Raw genomic sequence first — 19,469 nt, 5'->3', positions numbered from 1 at the left:
ATTTAGAAACAGGGTCGTTGCAGAGGTAATTCGCTAAGTTTAGATGAGGTCACACTGGAGAAGGGTGGACCCTAATCCAGTGTGACCAGTGTCTGTTTAAGAAGAGAGCCACTCAAAGACACAAAGACACCGAGGGAAGCCCTGTGATGACAATGACAGACTGGAGTTGTGCCCCAAGGCACACCAAGGATCGCCTGCACGACGCCCAGGAGCTGGGAAGACGCAAGGAAAGATTCCACCCTAAGGTTTCAGAGGGAGCACGGCCCTGCTAACTCCTTGAGTTGGGAGGCTTCCAGAAATGTCTGTTGCCTTATGCCACCCAGTCTGTGGTCTCATCACAGCAGCCCAAGGAAAGTGCGGTGGCTGGTGTTGGCCAGCAGGTCTCTCTCGGGGACTGGGATTCTGAAAAACACGGGCTGGGGTGGGTGTGGCATCTGTGAGGTGTGGGGCTACGGAGTCTGAGCCCAAGACGGCTGATGGGGCCCAGCTGATGGGGACGGCCAGGTGAGAGGGCCGGGTGAGGCTTCCCTCGCAGCCTGGTCCAGGTGCACGACGTTACCTAGGGGCTAGGGAGAGATGCGCCCTACCCTGGCTCTTCTCCAGGTTAACATACTCTGGACAAAAAACCCACAGAAGCCCTGAGCAAGCTGAGAATTATCCGCTTTATTCCCACAGGACAATAAAAGGTCTTTCTTGTTCATGGCATGCTATTGCTAACCAGCTAGGGTGCTGGTGTCTGTGGAAAAAACTCTTAAGTTAGGAAATGTCCCTAGTGCCTCATAGGGTGTGGGTGACGGGCTGATGCTCTGGTGAGAATGGCAAGCTTTGGAGCGCCCCCTAGAGGTCAGCTCCTTAGGAGGCCCTCCACAGATGGAGGCTCTCCATCTGCATCCGTGGTGGAGGACAGCGGCTCCAGATAAACCTTCCCGCTGCATGGCCTCTGAGCACTGCCAGACGACACTGGAGGTCTGGGGTCCTCTCTCAGGGGTTTTCTAAGGATGGGACAGCTTCCATCTGGAAGAGAAACCATCTCCGTGAGCTGCAGTCAGGCGGCCAGGTGATGCAGAGAGGCAGTGCAAACACTTTCTCCACTCTATACAGATAGTGGGAAGGGAGGAGAGGGTCCTGCCTTACCTGGAAGAGAAAAGTCCGGATATTTTGGCAGCAACTCATCACGGTGCAAAACTCTTGAAGGAGGAGCAAGAGGAGGTTGCGTGGACCTAACTCCATATATTCTAACGTAAGAACATAAGTCATAGAGTTACTCCTTTTATTAATAATTTTAAAAAAGAACAAATATAATCTATGCAGGTCCTGGGTGAGCACAGCATGTTTAGTTCTAATCCCTACCACTTATCCTAAAGGTAAGGATTATCATCTCCATTTTACATAAGGGAAAGCTGAGGTCACATGAGCTGCCCTGTGCAGCGCCCTGGGGTCTTAGGTTGCTCCCAGGATGGTGGCCCTGTTGCTTTTCCTGCCAGCATCTCCCTGTAAACCAGCAAAGACCGCAAGCAGGCCCTGGGAGAACCCTGGGCAAGGTGGGGAACACAGGGGGCTGGCTGCTAGCGAGGCCCCAGGTGGAACAAACCAGACACAGCAGCAGCCCTAGTGCTGGGATGGGGCATCAGGGAACCCTGGCCCAGACCGGCCCCTTCCCCTTGCTTCCTGTGGTTACACCTCCAGCCAACTTACTCCTCGTATGGTTTCAGATGTGCTCTTTTGGCTTGCTCCAGGATGTCCAGGAAGTCCCTGTAGCAGTTTCTGGCCATGACGGTGTACCGTGTGGCACAGCCTAACTCAGTGACCCTGGCTCTCGGCAGGTAGCCCGCCCAGCCAGGGATCGGGGGCTCCTGGAGGGGTTTCTTCATGTCTTTGCATTCTGAAAAGAGACACCGTGCTTCCTGAGGGCTTTGAGAAGCCACACCACAGGCAGTGCTCCCAAGTTGGCCGGCACCCCAACACAGCCCAGGTGAAGCCCTGGGCCTGTGGATGGGCTGACCGCGGCTGCCACTGGCTGGTTAGCTCTCCGTGCCAGGTGCCGTGGCAGGGGCTGTACATATATCCTTATTTCATTCTCTTACAAACTGTAAGAAGTTGGTGCTATTATTACCTCCATTTTAGAGAGGAGGAGGCCGAGACTTTAAAGAGGTGAAAAGAGACTGGGCCAAGGTCACACAGCAAGGAAGTGGTAGGGCCAAGATTCAAACCCATGTCCGTCTGATTCCCAAGTCCTTGCCCTGAAACAGGTCCTGCTGCTTTCTCAGATGAAAAGCTTCAGACATCGCTCTCTGACAGTTTACAAAAGGGAAGCAAGAGACGCAGCCACTCTGACCAGCGTGCCTCCGTGGGTTAGGCATCATCCCGCAAAGCAAAAGGTCACTGGTTCGATTCCTAGTCAGGGCACATACCTGGATTGTGGATTTGGTCCCCAAACAGGGCACGTGTGAGAGGCAACTGACTGACGTTTCTCTCTCACATCAATGTTTCTCTCCCTCTCTTTCTCCCTCCCTTCCCCTCTCTCTAAAAATAAAAAATTAAAAAAAAATAAAATAAATAAACAGAGAGAGACACATCCAGATTAGGAGAAAGCCCTGGGAAGCTGCCTGCAGGTCATGAGTGACTCTGGCCGGCAGGCTGACCTTGGGCAATTTCTCATTTGCGAGATGAAAGATTATTGCCCCATCTTCCGCCTCTACTTGCTGTAAAAATCAAATTAGGCCACCGAGTCCCATTGCCTCAGAGCCGGAAGGCAGCCTAGGGAGCATCCAGTCTGCCCTTCCCTGCCCTGGGGGAAGGAATTGGAGCCCAGAGAGGGGAAGCTGTCCTGGGTCACACAGCAAGTAGTTGCAGAGCTAGGCTCAATCCCAAAACCTTAGGCAAATATTCTTTGTGATGTCTTGGAAAATTTTAAACCATAAGAAGTGTGTTCTTGAACGTCCCCAAACAATTACAGCAATAACAATAAAGGCACTCAGTCCATTACTCTTCCCACAAGCCTTTAGACCTGAAAACGGTCCAGAGCAGATCACTGTTGTGATTTTAACGTTACATGATTATATTGTCAGTTGTGTTTGTGGTTGTTACTCAGTGCAAAACCCGGTTGCGCCCAGCTAGTACCTGGAGGAGCTGGGTTCGAACCTAGGTCTGACCTCACACAAGGGACATTGCCTCCCAAAGCCTCACTCCCCATCTCTAAAGTGGGAACGACAGCGTCGACTTCACAGGGCTGTTGCGAGTGGTTGGCGAAATAACGGCGCCCAAACCAGAGAAAGTGGAGACAGCCCCTGTCTGAACTCCTGGCGACTTACCCAGGGGCTCTCAATTCTCAGCACCCTGGCCCCTGACTTGGGTCCCTCTCCCCCTGGAAATGTTTCTCGTTTTAAGACATTGGGCCTTTCCATTTGCACTGCCCCCAGGGGATTTGGAACACTGCTGGATTCTGAGCTCTCTGTGGCAGCTCCAGAGGGAGGCCAGGCCCTGCTCTTGGGCCCTGGGGTGAAAGGGGCTGTTTTCGGGGAGCTGGTACCCAGACTCAGGGGGTGGTGCTGCCGATCGTACTGGTGCAGCGCCCGCAGGACCGTCTCCTCGGAGCAGATGGGCTTCAGCCTTGGAGCAGCGGCCACGGAGCAGCGCAATTCCTCCAGCTGGTCTTTGTAGCGCTGCGTCTTCTCCTGGGAGGCTTGCAGACACCGGGACATGTGGTCCTCAGCAGAGGTTCCCTCGCAGCTCAGGTACGGGATGAAGCCTGGGAGAGCCGACAGAATCACCACCTTCAGCCTTCAGCAAGGACCCAGAATCTGCCCGAACACCCCCGAATCTCAGCCCATAACCTGGCACTTCTCTGGCCAAAAATGCTGCATTTTCCCAAAGGCCATTCATACAGGCGGGGCTGTTGTTTCCACTGTGGCTGGGCCCTGCCAAGGCCGAGGGAAAAAACGACCTTGGAGTCAGGGAGCCAGGGAGGGAAGGCCCATTTCAACAAAGGCAATGACAGTAATATTCTTTGATAGCAAAGCCCCTGATGTCGGCCCGAACAGTAAATGGGGAAAGCGTGTAATGGGCCAAAATGATAGACTGAGGAGTAATTGAAATTATTCGTCTTTTTTTAGAGAGAAAGCTTATTTTCCTTGACACTTCCCAAAAGCAATTTGGGATCTTTCTTGTCGGACCATCTGGAAATTGCGGGCTTATTAAAAGCAGAGACCTATTACACAAAAAGGTAAATTCATTATCTGTGAGACCCACCCCTAGAACAATTTTTCACCATTTCCCAGCAAAATAACAGATAATCATTACAATTAGTGTGGGTAAAGCACAACTATTTACTTAAACTGGATGCTGAAATCCTAAGTGCTATCATATTGTCACAATGAAACCACTTGCAAAAAAAGGACAAATGAGGAACAACTGGTTAAGAACTTGCTTTTAAACTGCAAAAAATAAATACATTAACTCTCATGACTGAAGCCCAACAGTTTTGCCTTTTGCCCCAGGTCAGAGACACCTGGCTTCAGAGTTGAAAGCAGCCACACCTAGCCCCTGCACCTTGCAGGAAGCCACCTCTGGGAAGAACCTAATTAGCAGACTGATCTTGAAGTCCTCCACCCGCCACCCTGTCTCCCCAGCCCTTGGACAATTAAAATACACCCCGATGTCACAGTCCCGGTTGAGACGGTAGACAGCCAGGGGGCTTGCTGCCGTGGCTTTTCCTCTACCAGGGCCTACTTTATAAAATCGCACAGATGTACACACCCAGGAATACAAGCTGCCTTTATGGAGTCTTGCTAAGGGCCGAGATGTGTTCACTAGGTTGTGTACGCTGGCTCCTGTAACCCTCACCACAACCTTATACAAAAATCCATTATTACCCCATGCAGTTGGTGGAACTGTGTGCCGCAAATACATTTGTACAAGTTCTCACCCTGGCACCCATGAACGTGACCTGATCTGGAAATAGGGTCTTTGCTGATGTCATTAAGGATCTGGGAATTAAGACTATCCTGGATTTAGGGTGAGCCCTAAATCCAATGCCCGGTGTCCTTATAAAAGGAAAGGACAGAGAGATTGGAGGCACACAGACACAGACGATGCAGGGGAAAGGCCACAGGAGGAGCCGTGTGGAGATGGACGCAGAGACAGCAGGGACGCTCCCACAAGCCGAGGAATGCCCGAGCCCACTGGAAGCTGGAAGAGGTGAGGATATGTCCTCCCCTGGAGCCCCCAGAGAGGTGCCTGGCCCTGCCGACACCTTGATGTCAGACTTCCAGGCTCCAGAGCCGTGTGATGATGAACACGCCCACTTTATAGAAATGTTTACTTAGCAGCGGGAGGTAAGTATCTTCCTGACAAGCACGCAGACAAGAGTGGCCAGGCCTAAACGGGAACCTCAGGGTGTCAGAACCCGGAGCTTGCTCTCTCAATCAACCAGTAGGACAGGGGGAGGCGAGGCCACCCTGGAATATGGCCCCCGCACCATCCCTCCTAAGAACCCCTGCACGTGAGGGCCGATCAGGGTCACCGGGTTTGTCACAGAGATGTGTCTCAGTGAGTTCTCAGTAGCCCAGAAGCCTTCAGGTAGGGGAACAGATTGTCCAGTGCCAAGGACTCAGGCGTTAGTTGGAACTTTCAGTAAAACTGGGAGCATTCTGGGCAAACCAGGGCAGTTGGTCACCCTCCCCCCTAGGGGACACAAGGAGGAACGGGACCATAAGCACAGGTCTGTTGTAAAACTTGAGAAAGCCCTACTTAGCTCTGCTCATAGCACTCCACCTGTCCTGGTCCAATTGCATTCCACAGACATTCGGACATTCGTTCAGTGCTTCCTGCATACCAGGTGGTGTCCCGGGGACTTGGACTAAGTTGTGTCTCTCCATCAGCCATCTTCAGCAACAGGGCGCTCTTAACAAGTATCTTAGAAGCTGAAGGGCCTGTACCGGCCCAGTCAGCCAGACAGACATGGGCAGTGGGCCAGAGTAGGGACAGTAACCAAGACTATGGCTCTCTGGGCAGGCCCATCCCTACAGGGCACGGCGCCACTCACCGCTGTAGCCTGGTGTGATTGGCAGCTGTCTCATGAAGGGCTTGGAAGACTCCATGATTTTGCTGTCTGCTAATAAAGGGAAGTGGGAATGAGCTTCTCCTCAAACGTCCCTGCTTTAAGAACTCACTTCAAGTGAGCTAGAGCCCTTGGGAGTCAAGTGACCTTGCCAGGGGGCTGGGATGGACGAGCAGTTTCACCATCTCACACGAAACCAAGAGAGGTTGCTGGTTTCCATCACAACACCCCGGGGTCTTCACCTGGTACGTGAACTTAGATAACAGGTGTGCAGATCACCACCCACTGGTGTCCTCCCTGCCCTGGGGGGCCTCCCCACACCCCGCCCTCTTGGCCAACCTCCCATCTATCCTCCATCTGACATCGTGAACTCTACACACACTCTGGCCACCAACTGTGACTGAGGTTAGGAATCGAAAGGTGGGCAAGACCCAGGAGCCCCCAGGTAAGACTTAAGAACTTTGGGGAAGGGGAAAGTTGAGGCGCCCTCCCCCAGAGCCTTTTTCATCCAGGGGGAGTCAGGCATCAGGGGTGGCTTTTGCTGCCCACCACCACCCCTCAGGACACCTGGCAGGGTCTGGAGATATTTGGGGTTGTCAAGACTTGGGGATAAGGTGCTACTGGTATCCAGTGAACAGAGGCCAAGGATGCTGCTCAGGATTCCGCAAAGTTCAGGGCAACCGCACAGCAAGAAATGAGAGCGAGTTCTGGCTAAAGGGATCAGAAATCCCTAAAGGTGGCGTGCAGTCCAAGCTGGGGGAACACAGCGGAGGAGGCGGGGGTGGGGGGGGGCGGCGCTGTAACGTCAGTTGTGTGAGCGGACCCCTCCCGTCTTCAGGGAAGGCCTGTGGTCCCCTCCCCCCTCCCCTCCCGCAGCAGCCAGGTGCAGCATCTCAGGATGCTGATGGGTCCAGCCAGCTCATCTAAAAGTGATGTCCTCCCACCAGGGCAAGGGCCTTGGGGATGAGGGGAGGGCCACAGTCAGGGTCAGTAGGCAATGCTGGGAATTTTTAAAGCAGTTCAGACATTTATAGACCACTTGCTAGGGGACAAGGCTGCCTGCCGGGCTGCATTCTTGCTAAATCCTCACAGACCCCCGCAGGGTTAGTTCCTATTGGGTCCCCGTTTTATGGAGAAAAAATACGCAGAGGTTAAGTAACTCCTTTGAGGGTTGTCCTGTCCAAGGAGGTGTGAACGGACTACTGCAAACTCTGAGCTGCAGGATTACGTTGGGCAACAGTGAGCGGCTGGGGAGGGGCCAGCGCGCGGAGCGGGTGGTGGTGGGCTGGGCAGTATCAGACCCGCCCCAAGGCCTGCCTGATGGAGGTGGGAGAGGAGCTTGGATTGGAGACTTGCTAGGGGGTTAGGGGCCGGGCAACGAGTTCCAGAAGCGCGAGGACCAAGGCCCCTCCTTTTCCCCACCCCTTCCTGAGTCGCTCACCTGCGCCGGCCAGAATCCCCGCCCAGTGGAGCCTCCAGCTCAGCCCGGCCTCCGCCCCGCCCCCCGGCCTTTGTGCGCTCACTACCCGCCCCACCTCCGGGGAGGGGGAGGGGAAAGGGCTGGGTCGGGCTCCCCAGCCTGCTCCTTACCTCTTCCTTACCCTCCCGCAGCCCCACTCGGGAGCAGGGCAGCCCGAGTGAATTGGGGGACGCTTTCCCCTGTGCCTCGCTCAGGAGTAGCCCCACAAATATCTGGTCTCCCAAGCCGATCTCGGTTCTCAGTCTTCCCCAGCTGGGGCCCTCGGGTTCTGGAATTGGGGGTAGGGGCGCAGTAAGGGATCTAGGTCAAACCGCCTTTTAGTGACATTTACACGGAGGCGGCCCGGGTTGGGCCCAGAGGTTCCGGTGGGAGGAAGACGGTCTGCGGGAACAGACCTCCCTCCTGTGCCCAGTCGGGGCCCAAACTCAGCGCCCTGTGAGAGAGAGACCAGCCGGTGCAGGAAGCAGTGTGGGCGAGGAGAAGAGGCCCCTGTCCTTGGCGGCTTTCAGGTGCTTCCCGTGGGCTTCTCCCACGAGCCCCCAGCCTTGCGGCTATTAGGAAAGATGGATTTCCTGCTGGCTGGGCAGGTTCCAGGGCAGTAAGGGGCGATGCACCTAAATGAAGGGATGCCTGGGGACGTGGGGCTATGGTCCTTTCCAACCATCCTCATCATATGGGCACCAACGGGGGATGCAGTTCTGGGCCTTCATCTCATTGGATTGACAACTGTGTGACTCAGAGGGCATGTGGGGAGGCGTGGCCTGCACAGAGCGTGGGTCCAACACCCCCCCCCCCGCCCCCCACAGAGCAGCGGAGGCTGGACTGTTTGGTGACACTATTTTCTAATACTCATTTGTTTGTTTGCTGCACCTCCCAGCCTTCCCTTCCTCACACTATCCAGAAGTTTCCAGAGCCAACTCTGGAGGGCGATCTAGACATAGAGCCTGGGATAAACCCAAGGCCAGCTGGGTGTGCCTGCTAGGAAGTCAGAGGGCGAGGCACCAACCCCAACCTTGTGCCTTTTTTTAACAACCTTCAGTGGGCTCAGTGGTGGTGTCACTGGCCACCCTGGCTTACCTGCTCTTCCTCTGGTTAGCCCACCGTCAGCTTAGAGGGGAAGAGGCTCCATAGACAGCAAGGGAGCCTTCCTTCCCAGCGAACAAAGGGGCCAGTCTGGTTGCAGTGAAAGGGAACAAAGCTTTGCAGCGCCTAGGAAAGGCCCTGAAAAATCTACCTCCCCGAGATCGGAGGCAGGAGGAGGTCAGTAACGATGAACCTAAAATTCCGTTTACACTTTCAGAGCAGGAAAAAAAAGTCTGGGCCACATGAGATCCAGAGTTTTGTTTTATTAGACATCTGTGAAGACAGAGTTTGCAGAAACAACCTCGTCAAGTCGTGAATTGCTGCAAAGTCCTGTGACGTTTGAACAAGGCCCCTTTTAGAATACAGTTCCTTATTCCAAGCAGATGAGAGGTGGAACAGAAAGGCCAACAACTTTTATAGGAGTCATCCAGTTAGGCCATTTCCCAGCATAAATATGCAGCTTAATCACAGCCAGTCCACGTCTCTATGACGTGAAGTTCGATCGCCGACTAATATGCATTTTGACTCCTGTTTATATTGGTGCATGCGATTCTTTGCTACCCTGGCGATTAACCAGACCTGGACTCTAAAAGCTAAACTTGATCTAAATATCATTCTAAGGATAGGGCAGGCTCTGTAATCTGGACGCATCTTGGCCATCACTTTGCAAAAACACTTGTATGTCGCCTCCCCTTTCTTATCTTGTCTGTTTGTACCTTGTCTGTCGTTCAGCATTTATTAATGCCTGCTGTGTACAGAAAGGGCAGTTACAAAGGAGACCTTTCGACAGTTCTGCCTCCAAGAAAGGTGAACATCAGATAATAAGCCGGGGACAACTGAGTAATGTGTCCAGACGACAGGCCTTTTGGAAATTTTCTAAGATTAGAAAATGTGTCCAGGTGTACTTATCCAGCGCTCTCACTCTACAGTACTTCGGTGGGGGGACGGGGAGGAGGCACGGATCTGAGGGATCCCTTTAAGGAGTTCCATTACTGGGGCTGCATCTTTGGGACCAGAAGAAAGTCCAGTACAAGTATCACTCCCCCTCCACCTCTATCTGCCAACTCTATAGACTTCCATCAGCTCATTTGAAGAGAAATACATAGTAGACAAGGAGACATCCTTAATGCAAGGAGGGAAAGGCCTTCCATTAGCCAAAAAAAAACAGGGACTTGACTATTTCACCCACACTTACATTTAATGCAGTGGAAAGCTGGGTCTGTGCCCCAGCCGGTCCCTTCCTTTGTCCCTGGTGCACCAGAGCCTCACGCTCGGTGGACCACGCTTTGCCCTCAGAGCCCCCGCCCCGCCCCACAAGGGACGTGAAGAGTTTTCCTAGGTTTTCCTGCACACAGCCACTTTGCTTACACAACCAGAATGTTCAGCTCTCAAAGACTGCACAGGAGAATCGATACATTATTTGCTCCTTTAAACATGAACTGTGACCCTGTGGAAAGGATGTGTGTGTAGGAAGGTCTGACGAAGCTCTTGACCAGGTGGCCCATCTGTTTCAGCACCTCTGTCTGCCACTCGGTCCTGCATACAACGTCCGTAGTTTAGGGTCGGTACAGACCGGTGAGCAGTAAACCTACTTAAGAAATGAAGCCATGAAAAATTAAAGGCAGCAACAAAATTCAAACAGCGTTTTTCTTTTTTCTTAAACCAGAAAAGCACATTATAGAAATAAAGAATCTGTACAATCTTCTAATACTGTATGTACATAAAATTATATTACTTGTAACTACATAGAAAAGTCTCATTTGCAGAGTATGGCTGGCAACACCAGAGACCCATAGCACGTGGCTTTTGAAGCAGAGCAGGCAGCGAGAAAGCCCTGGCGAGCACACCTGTGTGCCTGGACGAGCGACCAGTGACGGCTGTGTGACGAGCACCCCCGAGTTCTGTGGTTGGTTGTGTTTCACATTCTAGTAGGGACTTCTGCAGCAGGCGAGGTGACAAAGGAGACACGTTAAAATGACATTAGAAATGCTATTGCAAACCTGCAGCCGGGCAGTGAGGACGGGCTTGGGAACCCAGTGTGCACTCGAAGCTGGTGTGCTCACCCTCCCCGTGCTCACTGTGCATGCCCCAGTGACTCAAAATCGCGGTGAGCTCCAGCAGGTGGAAGGACAGCTCTGAACGGCTCACATGGGCTGTGAGTCAGGTTCTTGGTTCTCGTTCCTCACTGGGCTCCTGGATGGTGGAGAGGATGGCTGTCTTTGGGAATGGGGAACGCAGGCCCCACCTGTTGGTGCCTCGGTTGGTCCCGTTCTTAGGGCACCTTTCTTCCCATCTTCTAACCTTCCTGGGAGGGTTAGAAGCGCCATTCTCAAGCCAGCTGGGGCCCCAGCCCCATTCACGAGGGGACAAGTGGAATCACTGCTCTTTGTGTAAACTGGGGAGATGGGAGGCTGCAGACTCCGGTCTGTCCCTCAGCTCCCCACAGTCCTAACAGAGGGGTTCCCAAATTTCAGCCGGACCACAGTCTCCTGCAGCGTCTACTGAAACCCGCAGACCCTGGTCCCCTTCTCCAAGACTTGACTTCCGTCTGTAAAAGGGGCAGGACCCAGGAACCTGGGTGTTTGCTCTAATTTAAGTGCAGCTGGTCTAGAACAGCACATCACTTGTAACAGTTTCAGGGGGACAATACAGGGACCTGACACTTCCAGGAGCCTGTTTTAACCAACACCCACCAGTGGGTAACCCACAAATCTACTTTGAAAAAAATAACCTGGCTTAATTCATGAAGTATAGACCCAGGAATTCCTCTGGGACAAAATTTAAAAACTCCTTTCATGGAACAGATTCATTGCCTGTGTACCGACGATGCATTTCTTTGAAAATGTGGGAATAAATGGCCAAAACTTTCAGGGGGCTGAGGGTAAGCTGGGAAGAGGGAGTCAATTTAAAATGTGCACGTTTTCCAAGGTGAGGGGTTATTCCCAATTCCTGGGCTTGGTGATGAGAACAAGTCAAAATGCACCTAATTTTCTTCTAAAAAAAAAAAAAAATCCCACTGAGATTAACTAGAATTACTTATGAATTCAGAAATCAGGATTTGGCATTCTGATGCCGAACATTACACAGCACGTGATCTGGGACAGCCGCAGCTCTTTAGCATCCATTTCCACTGAAGCAAGTCTTCGCCAGCTGAAAAGCTGAGGTACCAGCTCTTCCCCTCACCCAAGTCCTGGTGGGTTAGCCAGGGCTGCGGTCGTCCTCCATGGAACCCATTTGGAATGCAAACTATGAGAACCGAAAATAGTGCCCAGCGTAGGCAGTCCTCTCCCACCAGCTACAAACGCTGCAGCTTGCCGCTGAATCTCCACTTCTAATCAAGTGACGAGGAAAAGCGATGAACTGCAGGTGGGTGGCATTTTAGACTGACTGCCATCCAAAAAAAAAGTATGTAAAAAGCAAAGCCTCAGAATGATGAAGAATCTCCTCCTGGCTCAAGGCTCTCATTATGAATCCAGAAGGACAGCGGCAGAGCACCCCAAATTCTACTCAACGAGGAGCAAAGCGAGCTCAGTCACTGGGCAGAGACGCACAGGCTCCCTTTTAGGGTCCTCGCGTTTCCTGTTTGCAAACCTCAATCTTAATTTCCCGACAGCTTCTCTGACTCCAGTGTGCCCTCAAAAATCCCTAATAATTCCTAGCCCTGGTCTCATCTTCCCTGCTGAAATTCAGGGGGGCAGTGTCAGGGGTCAAGGGCAGGGACGGAACAGTCCGGGCTGAGGTCAGCAGATGCAGGTGAGCTGAGTCCAAGGGGGTGGGCGACGGGGAGGGCCAGTCAGTAATTTAAGAAGTCTATCCCAACCTTGACACTCTTTGAGGTGGCTATATCGATGGCCGTGGCCTTGATCTCGGTGTCCCCAAACTGCATGAGAGTCTGGATCTCCCTCCGGGCGGGCACGGCGGCGCCGCTGGTCCCCGTGAGATCCAGGCGGAGCGTGCCACACTTCTTCACCCCGGGGTCGGTGATGAAGCTCACGTTGTCGCGCTCCGAGCTGTAGATGTTGATGACGATGACGAGCTGTGAGGGCTTGGCGGGCGTGTAGCTGCGCTTGACCAGCTCACCCAGGGCCACGGACTGGTCGGCAGAGATGAACTTGTCAAAGACATCGGTGCACCAGCGGGTGCCGTCCTTCACCAGCAGCTTCTCGGGCGGGTGCTTGCCCTCCACGTAGCGGTTCAGCACGCCCACCCCGTAGGTGAGCGGGGACCGGCGCACCTTGATGACCGCGGGGTCCAGGCCAAAGAGGACGGCGCCCTTAAGGATGGTGAGGCCCACGTCCTGGGGGATGATGATGCGGCACTTGTCCCCGAAGGCGGCCTGGACTGCCTGCTGCAGGAGGGGGGCCTCGGCGAAGCCGCCCACCAGGAAGAGGAACTTGACCGTGGACACCTCGGGCTTCTGAAACAGATCCCCTGAAAGGCAAGAGGGTGGGACGACATCCTGTCACCAAAGCCAGCAGCCAAGGGGGACTGGGTGGCCTGAGAACGTGGGGAGTGGACACAACCGTGTGGGCCAGCTGGAGGGCAGGCTTAGTTCGACCAGAATTTTGTAGAGCTGGTCTCTCAAAGAAAGGGGGTTTGCACACCAGTGCTCAGGAGTAAAAAGCTCAGCTACTGCTAAGTAGGAACCCGTTTTCACAGCAGACAGTGATCACGTTAAGTAGTCGTTGTCAGGCATAAAGGAAAACAAGTAACACTCGCGAGCTTGTGGTTCTGTTAAGTAAAGACAGCCTCTCTGGTTTTCATAGAAATCCCACCCCACCCCTAGGGGTTGTGATTTGGTAGGTGGAGCCCTGGATACCGGATACTGAAAAGGTCCCCAGTGAGTCTCCTGTGTGTCTCTGGCTAGACAAGGCCACTGAGACAGCAGACAGCTGCACAGCCAGACTCTGTCTCCCCTCCTGTGGGGACCTGTCTTTGGTTCACATGACAGTTCCTTCTCCCCTGCAAGGGTCGAGGTTCCTAATTTTTCCCCATCAGGCAAAGGCTGTACATTGCCTAGGGCCTGTGGCTGGAGGATGATTCTGCCACAAAGCTCCCAGCTCTCTGACTGGTGGGGCCACAGGGAAGGCCCAGGTGAAGACAGACTCTCTGCTGCTTTCAGTACCTGGAAAGCAGGGGTCTAGAGCCTGCACCCAGCATCTGCCCATGGATGTGGTCCTGCCCCCGGCCGTCTGCCAACCTGACTTCACGTGCATGGTCGGAGGTGCCAGAAAAGTCAGTCCCCATTCTCGGCTCTGCCCCTGAGCAGCTGAGCCCTGGCCAAGACTTACGGAGGTGGTCGATGATGCTGTCAATGGTTGGCTTGAAAAGGGCGTTCATGGCATCTGGACTCATCCTCAGCATGCCCTGCGAGGACCACTTCACAAAATCCACGCTGTGGGCCACGGCACAGAGAGAAACAGGTGGTAAGCGCACAAACTGTGCCCAGAGACGCAGACAGGCAGAGGCACGGGCCCCGGCAGGACAGCTGCCATATCCGAGGGCAGAAAGGGGTTTTAAAGTCCTCGGAAACACTCTAAACTGCCAGGACCTCGGCCCTTAGAAGCTCTAACACTAAGAAGCACTCTCTTCTGTTCCTCTTTGCCTTCCACTGTGGCAAACCTTCCCCTGGGAGAGTAGAAGCCAACATCTAGTGCAGAGAACAAGGAGATAAAGGGATCTCTCTCTTTCAACGACCATATTGTGATTCAACAAGAATCGGATGTGAGCCCATTAAAGGCTCCAGCGATGTGTCCACCTGCTCCCACACAAGGCAACTGTGTGCTCAGGTGCAGCCCTGCAGGCACCTGTCCCCTGACAGTGAGAAGCCTAACCCTACCGGTGTCCCTCACCGGCTCTGTCAAAGGAGCAGCACGTCCAAAGCAGCGGTGTGGGGCTGAAAGAGCACTGGACAGGGAGTCGAGGCTGCTGGGCTCCAGTCCGGCCCCCACCACTTGGCTGCTACAGGACTTTGGGCAAGGATTTTCTCTGAGCCCGGCTTTTTGTCTGCAAACCAAGGATAATGCCACTTGCCTTACCTCCCTCGCAGGGGTGGTTGGGGAGAGCGAGGTGCATGCCCCATCTGTGAAAACATTTTGCAATCTCTGTAGTACCGAAGGAAAGCCAGGGGCTGTTGGGTGCAGGGTGTACCCCGCCTATGCTCAAGTTTAAAGGGACCAAACAAATGGCATCTCTGTCCCTGAAGCAAAGCACATACCAGCTGCTTCCCCGCATCACATTCTAGATGCTGCCATGTGTCACAGACCAGGAATTCTTTCCACAGTTTAGGCCAAAGGACAATGTGGTACAGTGTCGCGTGACCCAGTGGCTGGCTGCGGCCAGTCTCCCCAGGGAGGGCTGGCAGGCCCCAGCAGAAGCAGGTGCCTCCTGCAGGGGACCTGGGGCAGAGGGAATGTTAGCCTAGTAAGGGCAGGCTAGGACCCCTGGAGTCAAATCTACTGTGTTCCCCACTAATAGGAACCAGGGCCTCTCAGAGAAACAACCAATGACGGGGGAGGTGGGGCACGTACAAGATGAGTCAGGGCATCTTCACTGACCACACGGCACAGACTGCTGGAGACCACGAAGGTCATGTTGATGACGCAGGAGCCAACCCAGACAGGCTCCCATGGGCCAAGATGGGACAATTCGAGCATCGCTTAGGATATAACTGCACGGTTTACAATACATCAAATATGCTTAAATCCATGGATTCTTAGTGATACTCTCCTTACACCTCCACCAATAAAAAAAAAAAAAAGAATTCACTTGTCACTTTGAAGGATGCTATGAAATCAACGATTTTTAAACAAAAATCTTACAGATGGAAAAAAAGAACCCAGCTCTGGACTTGTCTTTCCCAGTGAACTATACGCTTCAGGGCAACTGCACCACGGTGGCCAAGCCACTCCGCTCTCCCCACTCCGCTCCCCCGAGTGTCCTGAGCCGAGGGTAGGCCCTACTCACTTGCTCTTCCTCAAGGCGTGCTCCACGCTGTGCCCGCGGAACTTCTTGTAGTAATCAATGAAGGAGAAGGGCAGGGTGATGTTCAGCGGGTTGGTTCGGTCCGGGGCGGCCGCCCTTTTGCGAGACTCAAACGCAATCATCAAGTCGACCCAGGCCGCAGGACGCTTGATTTTGAATTGCTCGATGAAATCCTCTCCAAATATTTTACACAGGAGCTTTTCAAACTCATAGTCTACCCCTAAGGATCCATAGGGTCCGCCTGCGTCAGGAACAAAGTGGAGCCCACCACGTCACAGACGGTGAGAAGCAGAACCCACACTCTGACAGCCAGCCTGCCCTGGTCCCCCTGAAACGCGGAGGAGCACAAACTCGGGCCCCCCTGAGCGGGAGCCTGCAGCTGTGATTATACTCAGGTTCTTCTCACGCCTCAGGGAGGGTTCTGCTTAAAATCAACTGCTCTTTAAATAAAAGTGACCCAGTGGAGGAACCAGGAGTGCCGCGGTTTTCACAAGCGGGCCTCGCTCAGTCCTTGTGCCTACTCATTACTTGTCGCCCCCCCTGACCGAGGGAAGGAGCCTGCCCTGTGCTTTGGCAATCTGGGTCCAAGTCCAGGTGTCCTGGGACCTTCCTAGAAAGCTTAGCCCTAGCTTAGCCACAGCACTGCATCCCAAGTGACACCCGGTTTCAGTTACGCCCTCCCACAACCTTCCGAAACGCACTTCCTTGGCCAGGAGCTGAAACAGGCTCACCGTATGCCAAGAGCCACGTTACGGCGGTGTGAGTTTGAGAGGAGATTTAACTGCACTTTGCTTCCCGATCTTAAATAAGCCTCGGCACCTTCTCCTGCCTGCTGTCCCGCGTGAATGAGATGCTGAGAGAAATCCGAAACGGCGAACAGGCCGGGTGGGAGGCAATCAGCCACGCAGGGGCTCACCTGTTGCTTTATACAGTTCTTTAAGGTGCCCCTCCGGTAACCGTATCTGATGCACTGTCAGGTCCACGGTGCCACCACCACTGTCCACAACCACGTATTTGTCACCTGATAAAGAAAACAAAACAGCCATCCTTTACACAGACTGCTTTCAAGCCATCCCGAAGCAAGCTGGTGGGCACTGACCTGTATGCCCCACGCTCCTCACCAGTACAGCAGGTCTGCCAGTGAGCTGCACAGCGCGTCACTCGTGGCTGAAGGGAAGGCGGTGCTGTCCGCCAGAGTGTCGCTAGCATGGTGACAGAGAGCCCAGGGGCGCGAATCTCTCAAGCTAAGCATTCCCGGCGCATGCAGCTGCACACCTGGCGTGTCCAGGTGGGCGGCTTCCCGCCAAGTTAACAGCGCCGTAAAATGACCTGCTGTTTAACAGAAGACTTATCCTGGAACTGGTGAGTTCCAATCCCTACCCTTCTTATAAAGCGTCTACGTGGTTCTAAAACATGCAAAATTACAGCTCCAAAAAGAGCTCTCCCTGGGCGAGTAGTGTCTAAAACCGACTGGTTCTGAACATTTTCCGAAAGTGCAGAACGAACAAGTAGGAAAGCATTTTTGCCAGCAGCGCACGCACACACAAATCCAGCACAGGCAAAGGACATTCAAGGACGCTACCTTCCTCCAACTCGGACCAGATCTCTCCTATGACATTCTCCACCAAAAAGGTCCGACTCTGCCGGTTGCGCCGCACGTGTTCCTTAGCTAGTGGCCGACAGAAAGAAAACGACGACGGGTGAGAGCATGAAAAAGCGGGCCGTCCGTCGTCGGCAGTCAGTGGAGGCAACAGCATGAGGAGGTTTAGGGACAGAACATTTAGTGCAACGTGATCAAAACAACTACAGAACGACAGCACCAGGAATTACATAACTAGTTCTTCCGGAGCCAGTGGCTGCTGCCACCGGCCTTCATACACTCATCTGTGGGTCAGCTTTAGCCTGGACCCTGCTGCAAAGCTCCCCTGGATGAGAGCCCCATCCTCCAGCGACACATTGGGAGGAAAGGGTTAACCAAATGGGCCAATTTCCTCACTTTGTTGTCCCAGGGACGAAGCTGCCTGCCAAGCGGCCTTCGGTGCACTTGGTTAAATGGTTTCACATCAAGAAACTCTGATGCAAGGGACGTGGGGCATGTTTTCCTAACCTGGATCCCGGATGGACTGGACTGGAGCCACTGCCTGAAGCCAGTACGCTCGCTGGCCAGAAGGTGGCGCGTTTGAAACGAGCACAGCCCAGCACCACCATCTCCAAGTGCACTGAGGGACGCTGGCTGTGGCTGTGCCTGGGGAATGCGTGGGGGATTTCATCTCCCACTGGCCTCCCGACAGCCCCGGGAGGCAGACAGGCCACCACTCAAGGTCCGTGTTAAGATGAGGAAAGCAGCCAGGGAGGTGAGGGACTTGCGCTTCCTGCACTGTCTGGCAGCTTGAAATCACCCTGCGACCAGGGACCGGCATGCCTGAGAGATCACAATTTACAGTGAAGTCTGGAAAAGCAGAGTGCACGTGCAGAAGTGGGAAAGGTGCAGTGACAGGACACCTGGGAGGCAGCAGGGCACAGCCGAGGTGGGAGTTTGGGCAACTCAGCCACCCTTGGCCTCACTTTCCTCATCCACAAAATAGGGTAATCAGACTTGGCCTAAGTTCCTCACAGGCAGAGCGGGGACAGGCTCTCTGATTCGTCCTAAGCAGCCAATGTGACCCCTGGCTCGCAGTAGGTAAAGCGCCAAGTCTGGGACCTGGTGCCCCACAACGACCGCCACCGTGCACGACTTAGAGCAGCCACCTAACTTCACAGACACAGGCTCTGAGCACGGCTCTGCTGCCCCTCCCCCAACTTTGTCCACACCCCTTTCGTTAGTCCCTGAAGGGGGGCTGCAGACTTTGAGCTGCCCCGCAAATCTGTCTGCTGCTGTTCATCCAACAGAGGACCCCGGACCCTAGCCTTTCAGCAAGGAGCAATTTGCAAAACAGCATCTTCTCTGGGGACTAGAACGGCACACGCTGGGCCAGCTCTAAGTTCCTCGGGCCCTGGGTTACGGTGGAGAGGCCGTCCCCTGATTAGAGAGCTCCTGCAGGCCTGGGAGGGATCCCCAAATTCGGGGCTTCTCTCCTGTTCCCAGCACCGGCTCCAGACGAATTTCTATTACAGATCCTGTCACGGGCACCTGGTTCCCTAAAACAATGTGGATGGCTGACAAAATGGCCTCCATAAAAAACGGCCAAGCGAAGCTAACAAAACATGTTCTGAGCGCTCAAAAACTTATCCCATTTTTTCAGGCAAATTAAGCCCATTTTGTGAAAAATGTATCCTTTTACTGATCTCATTAAATCCCCCTGGAGTAAAATAAACGACCCACAGCAAACCCTGTGGCACTGGGGGCAAGCGCCGGCCCCATTCTCCTCTGAGGGGTCCCCTGGGAGTCCACTGTGAGGGGCCTCCGGGCAGGGGACAGCCTGGGGGGGCGGGGTCTCAGGGCACCAACGCTGCCCAGGTGCTCCTGATTAAGTGCCCTGCCAGGCCTCCCCAGACAGCACCCTGGGGTGCTGGGAGAGAAGCCTTAACTGCAGCCCAAGGCTGAGACGGGGCCTTGCCTCTCTGCCAACAATCTGAAGATTTAAAAACCTAAAGACGCTCTGAGCACAGGAGACAACAGCAAAGTCCACAAGGCACAGGACACAGGCACGAAGCAGTGTGGGGGGGAGACAGGGCGTGTGAAAGGAAAGGACACCAAAAACTGAGTTCTCGGGGAAGGCAAGCATGCAAAAACAGTTCTCCCCTCAAATGGGTTATGATTAGGAAGTGGTAAGAAGAGCTAACTCTAATTAGCTAATTCTTAGGCATTTCTTTTTCTGAACAACTGAGTAAGAACCAGCAAGTAAGACGAAAAGCCCAGTCATT

At 53.8% G+C, this 19,469-nt stretch overlaps 2 protein-coding genes across 4 annotated transcripts in view; both read right to left on the bottom strand.

Moving 5' to 3' along the window:
- Nucleotides 1–1,691: 1,691 nt before the first annotated feature.
- On the bottom strand, nt 1,692–6,098 carry SPMIP5 (sperm microtubule inner protein 5). Its single transcript, XM_024555344.1, has 3 exons — nt 6,044–6,098; nt 3,530–3,748; nt 1,692–1,882 (listed from the first exon to the last, which is right to left on the bottom strand). Exons 1-3 carry the CDS (start codon nt 6,096–6,098, stop codon nt 1,692–1,694), a joined length of 465 nt encoding a protein of 154 aa, XP_024411112.1.
- A 2,777-nt stretch (nt 6,099–8,875) lies between these two features.
- Nucleotides 8,876–19,469, bottom strand: part of HSPA12A (heat shock protein family A (Hsp70) member 12A) — a 137,822-nt gene continuing 127,228 nt past the window's right edge. For 2 of the 3 annotated variants that reach the window (XM_045191342.2, XM_024555567.3), the window contains 5 exons: nt 17,188–17,274; nt 16,522–16,626; nt 15,588–15,846; nt 13,913–14,016; nt 8,876–13,052 (listed from right to left, as the gene is read on the bottom strand). In XM_045191342.2, coding sequence (XP_045047277.1) covers nt 12,415–13,052; nt 13,913–14,016; nt 15,588–15,846; nt 16,522–16,626; nt 17,188–17,274 — 1,193 coding nt within the window. In that variant the 3' untranslated portion in view covers nt 8,876–12,414. The remainder of the gene's footprint in view (nt 13,053–13,912; nt 14,017–15,587; nt 15,847–16,521; nt 16,627–17,187; nt 17,275–19,469) is intronic. The other variant, XM_053923422.1, reaches the window with a different exon arrangement.

The sequence above is a fragment of the Desmodus rotundus genome, chromosome 4 (assembly GCF_022682495.2).
Source record: "Desmodus rotundus isolate HL8 chromosome 4, HLdesRot8A.1, whole genome shotgun sequence".
Taxonomy (NCBI): domain Eukaryota; kingdom Metazoa; phylum Chordata; class Mammalia; order Chiroptera; family Phyllostomidae; genus Desmodus; species Desmodus rotundus.
The sequence above is the reverse complement of the archived record's forward strand: the minus strand, read 5'-3'. Positions and strand labels throughout refer to the sequence as shown.